Source organism: Grampus griseus (genome assembly GCF_964374135.1).
Source record: "Grampus griseus genome assembly, chromosome: 2".
Taxonomy (NCBI): domain Eukaryota; kingdom Metazoa; phylum Chordata; class Mammalia; order Artiodactyla; family Delphinidae; genus Grampus; species Grampus griseus.
In genome coordinates, this window is record NC_139018.1 from 54,772,948 (window position 1) to 54,784,286 (window position 11,339).

The following is an 11,339-nucleotide window of genomic DNA, read 5'->3' on the forward strand; positions in this document are numbered from 1 at the left end:
GAAGAATATAAATGTTTGCTTAGGCTGGAGTTTAGTAGTAGTAATTGCAGTCATTTTTACATGAACTGTTTACCTTTCCTGCTTAGGTATAGTGCATTACAATTATTGTCAAATAATTAAATGTTATTAACTCATTTAATTATAAAACAAAACTGTTGATATATGCTCAATACGTACAGCTTTTTATGTGTCACAGTAGTCATCTGCTTATATAGCTTAGTTGTTTGCTCATACTCTTAAGAATGAAATAGAACCTAGGATTCACCCTAGTAAGCATGCCTGTGGTAGTGATCTTTGTTCCTCTTTCTCTTTGATTGGATCCGATCCAGTGACAATGCCTCAGATGTTAAGTCAACCCTAATAATGAAAAGCTACTTCGAAAGATAAATCTAAGATTATTTGTTAAGTTTTGGGTGGCGGGTGGGTAAAGCTTCTTTGGCTGAAGAGAGGTTGGAGACTTCTTAAATGTTGGACATTTCCCCTTAAATTTGCTTTGTTTGTTCTTTTTCTCCCTTTGATTGAGGTGAGGGTTTTAAAATCATTTCTGCTCTCCCCATAGGTATAGTTGTGATTTGTGGCACTTTGATTAAAAACATATTCTGATTATTCCCTCGTATCTTTTGCCCATCCCCACCCCCAGGATTCCGATTTCTCTGTTTAAGGTTATAAAAATACCCTCACCTTCCGTACCCTCACCTTCACATTTTGTGATAATCTTGTTTACTTCATATTTTTTCATCCCTTTTCCACTCACTATTTGGTCAGCAGGGAATAATTTCTTCAATTACCACCATAACAGCAAAATACCTATTATCCTTAAATCCTAACCATCTGGGGTCCAGAAGCCATACTTAAATTTCATTACACATTAATTCCGTTACTGATATGATATGTAGAAAGAAATGTCTGAACAGGTGGCCACTGATATGGCCATTACTGATATGTAGCTAATGACCTCTGAAAAGGTCATTAGTAATAGAGAATCAAGGAGACTTGCCTGTACATGAAAGAGGTAGAAAAAATATTTTTTATTAGCATGTTCAAGGTAGTCAAGATATTAACAAACATTTTAATCCTCACAACAACCCTGTGAGGTAGGTAAGTCATTGTTTCGTGACAAACTAGTATTATTCCAAATAAAGTGCAATTTATAAAAGAAAAAATCTGCATCAGGAATAATTTTGTTAATGATACCATTTATGTATATGCTAATATTTGTGTTTTTGTGTACTTTGATTCATGCAGTTGATTCATGCAGTAAGGTGTCCCCAGAAAAGTTTACTATAAATCAAATACTATTTAAATACATGTGGGAACAATTTAAATAAACTCTGGGGTGAATTTTTTTAATAAAATAGATCACTTTTTGAGCAAATACTATGAATATTCCTTTCTTACACAAAATAAAAAGGCATCCTCATCAACGTTGCACTCACATTTATTCATTCTTCAGTAAGTTATCTCAACATGGCACCAATGCAATGCAAGACTTAATTTATTGAATTAAACCTTAGCAATTTGGTATATGGCAGTGAACTGTGTTGCTGTATAGAAATCTCCAAATATATTGCGCTCAATCTCAACCCAAAACCTAATTATTGAAAACACTAAAATAAATGATGACAGATTTCAAAAAGTATTGTCCCTTGAGAACATTACTTATTTTTTTCCTTTAAATTGCAAAAGGAAAAGAGATCTTAGGGTCTTTGAAAAGAAACATAATATTCTGATAACTATAAACTTCTGGTGATTTATATTACAAATCAAAGAAAGCCTCATGCTATCAATTTACTTATAAGGGAGCACACAGATGTTATCCCCAAAATTTACGTATTTTTTCCTCTGTGCCAATATGACTTACTAGGAAGAGAAATACAGTTGACCTTTGAACAACATGGGTTTGAACTGTGTGGGTCCACTTATACGTGTATTTCTTTCAATAAATACGTACTACAGTACTACATGATCCGAGGTTGTTTGAATCCGAGGATGTGGAACCACAGATAAGGAGGGATGACTGTAAAGTTACATGGGGATTTTTGACCGCGTGGGGGGTCAGGGCCCCAGCCCCCGAGTTGTTCAAGGGTCAACTGTATTCCCAGGCACCCATTTTCTCTTAAATCCATATTTAAAGTACATTTCCATTATTCATCCAACATTAGTAAACATACAGTTTGCCTAACATTTTTTTTATAATTGTCTTATCTGCAAAATAAACTTTTACTAGAGAACTCCTATTACATTTAATTTAAACATTTAGATTAGTTATATAATTTATCTGTAACAATAACTTTAAGTTTGGGAGCTTAGTTAAGTTAAAATCCACTGGTAGGTTTTTAATACTTTAACAAGTGGTTAAAGTAATTTACCATTACAAAAAAATAACTGAAGTCCAGAAAAACATTCTCACCAAAGTATTTTAAAAAACTGTTGCAGGAACATTAGGCAAATCAACAGGTAAAATAGACTAAGCCATCTATAAGTTGTACATTCAAATCCATACTAGATCCAGTAGTGCACTTTGGATTATAGTGAGGTAGGGCAAATAAACACAGTCAGATACATTTTGAACTGTTAAATTTATATAAACTGAAAATTGACTTATACCCAGGTTTTATTTGGATATCCAAAAAGAAAAACTGATAATTCAAATGATGAAGTATTTTCTTGGATTCAAAGACAGAACTGTAAAAAACCTTTGAGGTACATATACAAAGGCTACAAGATATATTTTATTTCAACATAAAATATGCTTGTATAAAAATAACCTGGGATATAGAAAAAAGAAATACAAACATTTTTGCATAGATTCTCTATATACCTGGGGCTAAACACTAGATAATACACCTCTGAAACTAATATAGCTGAACTATTTCCTTGGATACCAAGTATATACAAAATAAAAGCCCTTCATCTGGGGGAGCATGGGCAGGAGGGAAAACAATTTAATTTAGCATCAGTCTATATTTATTTCTCTGTTGCTCGAATATAAACTAATGATGACAAGAGGAGAAACTCTGGGGGTTTATTTAACAAAATTAAGTTCACATTTCTGAGGCCATCATAGTGCATCCAATGTCCATCAATTTGAAAAGCTGCAGAATAATGATGTTCCTCTTTGTTAAACAGTGTGGCACCTTCTAACAAATACCTGCAAATTAAATGACAAAGTGTAGCAGAAAATCACAATACTTTGTTCTTGAGAAAAACATTCCCTAAATTTTTAACTAATAAAAAACTGAGATTATTTGCATTCTATTCTCTGTAAAAGATATCCATCTGTAAAAATTATGTATTATAATTGGTAATTTGGAGAAAGATGTTTAAGAATTTAAAAAATTGATATCATTTAAGAATTTTTAAAAGCATATTTTAACAGATTAACCCATAATCTGCATGGTTCTGTTATATAAAATACACACAAGAAAATTTTTAAGGCAAAAAGTTAAAAGAACACTGTATGTCCTAATTTGTATGCAGATATCTTAATCTAATGATGACAGTAACATTTTATGTTTAAATGATGACCTCATACTGTACACTACTTTGACTTGAAATACAAGTAATAGCCAACCAGAATTTACTGACTATTTACTATCTCTCAGGTACTAAACACTTCACATGTGCTATCTTATTAAAGCCTTACAATAATGGCACCAGATAGATACTGTTATCTCTGTTCAATAGATAAGAAAACTGACGTGTAAACTGGTTGTTACTGGCTCAAGGTCACATAGCTTGTAAGGTAGGGCTATTCCATAGTGTATTCCATAGTCTAAGCACCTAACCACTATGCACACTGACAGCAATGACTCCCTGCAGTAGATTCTGACCTTATCCAGGCTACATAAATTTAGAGATAGTTATGACTTTTCCAACAATACGTATTTCCCTTAAGGGCTACTCAAAATCATGATAGAATAGCAGAAAAATATAGAAATAAATTTATTTTTTACTAGTTTTATAAAACAAACAAAAAAACACATACTTGTGATCAGATAAATCCAAGTAATAGGGTACATATGCCAGATCTTCAGATTTCCAATGCTGCATATTTAAGACAACAAAAGGGGGTGCCCCGTGGCAGAATACTCGCTGGGAAAATTCCCTTAAGCCACCACACCTAAAATTGAAAATAGGCATGAACTTTACTACACTTGGGACAAAGCTGCCTTTTATCACTCTGGGTTGCCTTTATTACATAATTTCATAATAAGCATAATTATCTATTTTAGGTATGGGTATATATCAACAGTATGGCTATATTAATACCTTATATGCCTAATTCCCAGAGTTAATAAACTTTGAGATTCTCTATATAGGAAATGATACTTTTAAAACTCCAGGAAAGGCTAGCTATGTTTATCTAAGCTTATAAAAACATGTATCTTTTAGACTGATAGAAAAGTTTTTATTTGTAAATACATTTTTCTTTCTCTAGGCTGGTTTCAAACTGGAATAATGGCAGAGAGGGAATAAGGTGACTCTTACAGTCTTCTTTAGACTGGATGAAATTCCCTACTTGCTTCCTTTTGCCATTAGGATGAAGCAAATTCTGTTTTCTTAGTAGTATCAGGTATTAAGCACATGGATCAGAATAAAACAAACACAATTATACAGTAAAATCTCGATTAACCGGAATGCTCAGGGCACAGTATTTTGGTTAAAAAAACACTGACTAAACTAAGTTACCAGAAAACCATTTTGTTTCAGTATTTGTTGCAAAAATACACTCGTTCACTTTTTGGACTTAAGTACAATTAACTGAAGGTATTTTATTCTTTCCTTCTTTTGTGATTAATTAGGCCATAGGATCACCCTTCTAAATATTAATTCTCATTGCACAATACTGTAGATATAAAAATTGTTGAGACTGGGATGAATATGTTCTGCCCCTTTGTATTTCCTTTCTCTTTTCTTTTTTTTTTAACCACGTTGAACTTTTTGGTTGTCATTTACCTCTTTCTCCTAAATGAGGAGTGCAGAAAAAAATCCAGTTAATTGAGGGTCCCGATTAGCTGGGTTCCGGTTAACCAAGGTTTTATTGTACCTACTCAGCAGTAGGGAAAAAAAGAAAAGGTATTTGCTTTGTATTCATCAAGTAACTGTAGTATTATATTCTATATAGTGATATTGATAATGACAACACAGCATAAAATGGCATAGTAAACTAGAAGGTGTTAAGATTCCAAAACTATTAGGCTTTCTAAATACTTATGAGTTGCTATTTCATAAAATATTAACATCAAAGAACATACCAGTACAGGTTTCTTTATAAAAAACGTACAAATACTTTCATCTTAAATGTCTATCATACACTCACCCACACTCTTCACACAGTTCAATCCTGGAACAGAATAACTCATCCACAGCCAGTCGTATCAAGTTTCCATGTGGAATTTCTTGGGGAGGACTACAACAATTGCAAAATGCATGTAAGAACTGTTTCAATATTTTACATGTTTGTTATTAGGATAACAAATTTTACAGGTCATTATTAGCAAACCACATATCAAAGTATAACCTGTTATTCATCTTTGTATTTCTTATACACAGTATAGAAACCAGTTGAACTTAATAAACATCAATGCATGAAGCTTTCAAGAAACATTAAATCTTTCTATAAACTGATCCTGAAACATGCAGTCGTTACTTTAAAAATTTCTGAGAGGATTCAATAGAGTGGATTCTGGTCTTGACGAAGAAAGCAGGACCCAGAATTAGGAGAGTAGCTGCTTAGTTACCTGACTCAATGCAAGTTACAGCCATTGTTGGCCTCAGTTTCCTGATTTGTTAAAAAAAATTTTTTTCCTACATACTTCAGAGGTTGTTTTAAACATAGGATTAAAAAACAGGCAAAAGACTTAAAAAGTTATATAGAGTATAATGAAAAATATTTTATTGAGAATCATAAAATACTAGTATTAATATAGGATTGTAAATATTTCATTATAGTTTCAAAAGATATACATATAAAAAGATACTAGTTTTTTAAAAACAAGGCACATTTCTGAAACACTTTTTTTAGTCCATTATGATTTAGAGTAACAATTTTTTCTCCTGATGGAGATTTCAAAACCAACATCATCATATCAGCAATACAGGAAAATGGACAAAGTGTATTTCAGAACAAGAGAGACATTAATTGGTAGACCCTAAAAAAAATAACGTATCTTCCGCTTTCCCTAAGTAGCATGATGTTATAATACAGTATTAAACTAAATATGCTATACAGAAAATGTGAATTTAGTAAGTTCAGGTATGTAACATACATTCCCAAAAGGGAGCAAATCTATTAGGCTGTTTTTCTGGACCACAGGGCCAAGTAGGCTTTCTGACAACAATGTGTTTGGTTCTATTTTTCTGGACCACAGGGCCAAGTAGGCTTTCTGACAGCAATGTGTTTGGGTCTGTTTTCCTGGACCACAGGGCCAAGTAGGCTTTCTGACAGCAATGTGTTTGGGTCTGTTTTTCTGTCCTGTTTTTTTTTTTTTTTTTTCCACTGGCAATTATCCCTTTTCTTGTTCATGTCCCCTGGGGGCATTAATGTTTCCCAATACTCCACTAGGGCTTGCCAGTTTGGCCTTCCTCCCTGTCATTTACCAGCTTGGAGGTCTATCTTCTCTCCGAAAGCCCAAAATACTCAGCAAGCTATCAGAACCTTTCCTAGCCGATGAAAAATTCCTCACATCCAGGTCCTCTTCAGGTATTAACATTTCAAGTTTGGGGTTCCTGTCTCTAATCATGCCCTGGCCATGACATGGAGTACTTTCAATCTTCCTGTTCATGTAGAACTAGCCTACCTGACAGAGATCCATTCAGAGTGAAACATCCCAATATAGTATTAAGTGTTGTTCAAGAGGTTAAATTTGTGACACAAGGAATTAGTTACCTTCACAGTCATATTAGTAAATTCTGAGCAAGAGGAAAACATTTTGCATACTGAATAGTTCATTACTTTGCAAGTGAAATAGTTATCAACTGGTTTTGTAAAGTAAATTCCGAGATGTTTGGATGTAATAGAAGAGTTACATTTTTGTCATGGGACCTAATAGAGTCTTGCATTTGCGTGGTTGCTTTATGTGTAAGTTGTTACACGGGTCTGTACTTTAAGAAGTACTTTGACTATACCTATCTACCTACCTCCCTCCCTATCTCTCTATATATATCATTCATTATAAAAAAGTATACTATTTTTGCTAAAGGTGACAAAACAGACTTTAGAGCAACTTACTTTATATTAATTGTGCGCTGCTGATCTTCCTGCACTCGAGTTGGGCATCGCCAGTTGGAACAGTAACTCTCTTGTATGGTCGACATGAGATTTTCAAGATTTTTTGTAAAATTATCATGCTCATTCCCAAACAAATCAATTATTAATGAAGCTTTATGAACTTCAGATTTGTATTGCTGTTTTTCCATTTTGTCCCAAATCCAAAGTAGCTTCACAGTTGTAAAGCTGTAGGTGTCCATTAAATAAAGAAAACAGTCTATAAACTCTCTACCTAAATGAAGAGAGAGTTCCCTGGGGAAATTTTCATTTTCATTGAGAATAACATACAATAACATCAAGAATCCATCTATGGTGCAGGTATTTTTCAGTCTTATTTCAACATAGAGTGGTGTACAGGATACTGCTTTGCGGCCAGCTTTGATAGTAAAAACACCTCCCCAAGGAAGAACAGGTCTCCAAAATGAGCGATCTTGGTTATAGTTATTTTTAATTGATGCTTTGATCTCTTCAAACAGTGTCTTCATCCTGCATTTTAAAAGTTTAAGACAGTACTCGTAAATTTGACTTTATATTTTAAATGCATGATATGTTTAAATGAAAATAAAGGTATCTAAAGATTCAAATTAAATTTGGTTAGCTTGACCCCCAATGTAAAAAAAAATTTAAAACAAGCTATGAGCCATTTTTTGGCAACCTGCATGGTCTCTGGAAAGACCATTTAAGAAGCTGCAACCTTTTCTTGAAGTACGGAATGGTCATTTGATAGGACTTTATATTAATTATATTGCAGATTTTATCAGTCATAGAGGAAAACCCTGTAATAAAAAAATCCTAAAAAAAAATAAAACTATTTAAAGATACAGTCTAAATTTGGTTGGGTGTATTCCTAATGTAAACCTCTTCCTCCCCTCAAAATATAAGCGGTACTTCATTTTCTTGATAATATGTGTGGTTCCACTTATGAAATTGATAATGGAATTCTTTGTTGGGCTACAGAATAATGACCAACTGGCTTTGAAAGACAACATATGAAGAGTAATTGTGAGAACTTAATTGAATAGTAGCACAGCTAAAACAAAAATCATTTCTATGCACTTTGGGATTTTTACCTGAAATTTAGGACCATGCTAGATATCCTATAATTTTAACTACAGAGGCCATGCTGGGAAGAGCTGATTCAGAACTTGATAATTATCTTGATTCCTCTCTGCATGTTTTGGGAATGAACTGAGGTGTCTTCCCTATTTAAACTGGTACCTATCGTTCCCCCAACCTTGAGGATAGCTAAGCACTTGGTTTTAACGTCATTGACAGTATTCTAATAAACATGTTGGTGTCATATGTATGTTATCTAAAGCAAAATTGAAAAAAATTAAAGAATGAGGTCCTAATGAAACTGAATTGAAAAATTGCTTTACTTTATTTGGGACAAACACATATCTAAACTAAAAACATCACAGGGTTTTCCAATATGTTTCATCCTTCCGTTTTCATGAAAACTGGAAGCATCTGAGGAATAGGAACAGAGAAATTAGTGACTGAGGTCAGTGTCTTACTTTGATTGTCTTTTCAAGTGCCACATCCTCCCAAGCACAATAGGAATCCAACACTCAGTGTTGCAGACCTATGTGTTTTGTGTGAAAAATTAAGTTCAGACCGATTTTGTAACACTAGCAAACTAAAAATTCAATTTTACCACACACACAGAGTATTTTTGACTTAGGCAAGATACTGTGGACTCTAAAATATTCAACACTATATTTAGCCTGAAGTGTAGATGTTTATATATAGTCGCTAACATGTGGGCTCTAGTTAACCACTTAGGAATAAGAGGGAGTGGAAAATTTAGAGCCTAGAAAACACAAACTCAGTTTCTTCTAAATGAAGAAGAAATGCTTCAGAGCATATTTTTAAAAAATCACAAGGCATTTAAATACTTTAAAAATGAAAATAACTTTTTTCATGGTTTGACTGATTTCTGTTACATTTTAAAGAACTCTGTAGCAAGGTCATAATTAAGAGCCCGAGTTCAAATTCCTAAATGTTGCACTGGAAAGGAACTGTAAATTTCTGTAGTATTTTTTGCCAGTTTATCTTTTATACATGACCAAATGAGTAACTATAGCTCTGTAAAGCAAGTTACACTCTAAGAGAATTAAACTACAATTATATATATATATTAAAAAAATATACACATACATAAAATGAAACTAATTTCTTTAGCCTTTTTCTGGGGGAAAAAAAAGGAGGTAAGAGAGGATGCAAAGAATTAGAAGACAGTGTAGCTTCTGTTGTACCGTGGTGATTTGTTATAAAGTAAATTACCAAAAAAAAAAAAAAGCGGCTAAAAGAGATGGAAAAATGGCTGCAAAGAGCTTTACTTAAAATTGTCTTAAGTTCTGGTCACACAAAAACATCGTTTAGAAGCCCTGGAGAAGGTATTCTGCTGGCTTTTTTCCCTTGCCTCAACAGGCCCCCCAGTTTGAATAAATCTGGAAAACTCCCTGGACTTCTATTTCCTTGGCAAAATGACACATTTCTTCTGCAGTCGTTTCCAAGGGTGACAATCTGTACTCCACGCAGGTCGTGAGGACCAGACCATTTGTCCAAGGCATTGAGTGCCGGACGCCCTAACAGCTCGGGGGTCCCAAGGGTACCCTCCCGAGTCAGCGCCCCAAAAGAATCTGGAAAACGGCGCTGAGCTCCCGCTCGAAGCAGCTCCGGGCTGGGCGCAAGGACTGGCTGGGCGCGCGGTGGGCGCTCACCTCCGCCCCCCGCACTCCGGCCACGCCCACCCCGCCCAGGGTCCGCAGCACCGGGGAAGGCCTGGCACTTAGGGCTGGCCGCGCAGGGCGGGCGGGTTCCCGAATCTGGAGCCGGTGAAAGGGCTGGGCGTCCCCTGCCCGCCTCCAGGCAGTGGCCCGATGAGCGCCTGGGACTGCGGGTAATGGGCGGGAGGACCGGGCCACGGAAAGCGTTCTCACACCGGCCAGTCTCCGTCCACCAGGAAGCCGACTTTTCGTACCTCCCCGGGGACCGAAAACCGCCGGTGCTCCCGCACCCGTCGCCGCCGCCGCTTGCTCATGGAGAGTCCGTGCCGCCGCCGCCTCATCTACTAGAACCTCCGGCAGTTTCGGCCTCCCCCGGCGTGAGCGCTGGGCCCCGGCACAGCCTCCATCGCACTCGCCGCGGCGGCAGCCACAGCAGCTCCAGCGCCCAGGCCCGATCCGACCGGACCCACGGAGCCAGGACCGCGGGACGCGTAGCTTCTTATTACGGAGGAAGATTCGGCCTGACCTCCGCCCCCCTCCCCCCAGCCCCCAGTCCCCAATCCCCAGTCCCCAGCGCCCAGTCCCCAGCAGCCTGACGGTGCTGCTGCGCAGGCGCGAAGACGCCCCTGCCAAAAGTGCGTGTGCTGGGTGTATATACAGCTTTTGTATTTGCCCAATGGACACCAGGATCAGGTGCATGGGGCGGGACCTCGCAGAGAGGGGCGGTGTTCCAGTGTTAGAAAGTGGGTGGGGCAGCCGGAAGTGGGTAGAGTTTGCACGGAGGCGGAACTTTGTTGGCAAACCTGCTTGGCTTCTTGAGGCTTGTATCGTCTCAGGACTTGATTTTGGTTTGCTTCTACGTCTCGTCGTTTCAAATTCTTAACTCAGAAGAGGAAAGCTTTGTTTTCTCCGTAAGTTATAATTATTCAAGCATTTAAGTATATATTTAATAAAAAGTTGAGTTAGTGTGTTAAATGCTATTTTTAGTGTTCAAGTTAATAATTGGCCAGTCGCTGTAATTTATAATGGAAGTTAATAACAATTAAAGAAATTAGATGGCTTTGGCCCCATTATAGAGATGAAAAAAAATTGAGTTTTGGAAATGATAAAGTCCCACACATTTTGACAGCTGGAAATTGAAGCTAGAGCCTCTTAATGCTACAGTCTGTGGACACAACCACTTTTCCTGTTCTGTGGGTCCTAGTTCTTGTATCCGACCTTAAAGAGTCAAAGGCCGGAGAACACAGGCCATCCTGGAAAACTATCTCCACTTGCAATTAGGAATGGGGATGCTGTTGAGATACTCCCCATCCTGCCGTGCAACAAAAAATGAT

At 36.7% G+C, this 11,339-nt stretch overlaps 1 protein-coding gene across 1 annotated transcript; it reads right to left on the reverse strand.

Moving 5' to 3' along the window:
* Window positions 1-2,826: 2,826 nt before the first annotated feature.
* Window positions 2,827-10,364, reverse strand: DORIP1 (dopamine receptor interacting protein 1). The gene is made up of 5 exons (XM_082649624.1): window positions 10,260-10,364; window positions 7,235-7,759; window positions 5,324-5,413; window positions 3,989-4,123; window positions 2,827-3,151 (listed from the first exon to the last, which is right to left on the reverse strand). Exons 2-5 carry the CDS (start codon window positions 7,756-7,758, stop codon window positions 2,968-2,970), a joined length of 933 nt encoding a protein of 310 aa, XP_082505750.1. The 5' UTR covers window position 7,759; window positions 10,260-10,364; the 3' UTR covers window positions 2,827-2,967.
* Between the last annotated feature and the right edge of the window lie 975 nt (window positions 10,365-11,339).

Excerpts from the sequence above, each read along its gene's own strand:
- DORIP1 (XM_082649624.1), bottom strand. The coding sequence starts at position 7,758 with ATGAAGACACTGTTTGAAGAGATCAAAGCATCAATTAAAAATAACTAT. Across the intron at positions 4,124-5,323 it reads GAACTGTGTGAAGAGTGTGG|GTGTGGTGGCTTAAGGGAAT; the intron begins GTGAGTGTATGA and ends TTTCAATTTTAG. Across the intron at positions 3,152-3,988 it reads TTGGATTTATCTGATCACAA|GTATTTGTTAGAAGGTGCCA; the intron begins GTATGTGTTTTT and ends TTTAATTTGCAG.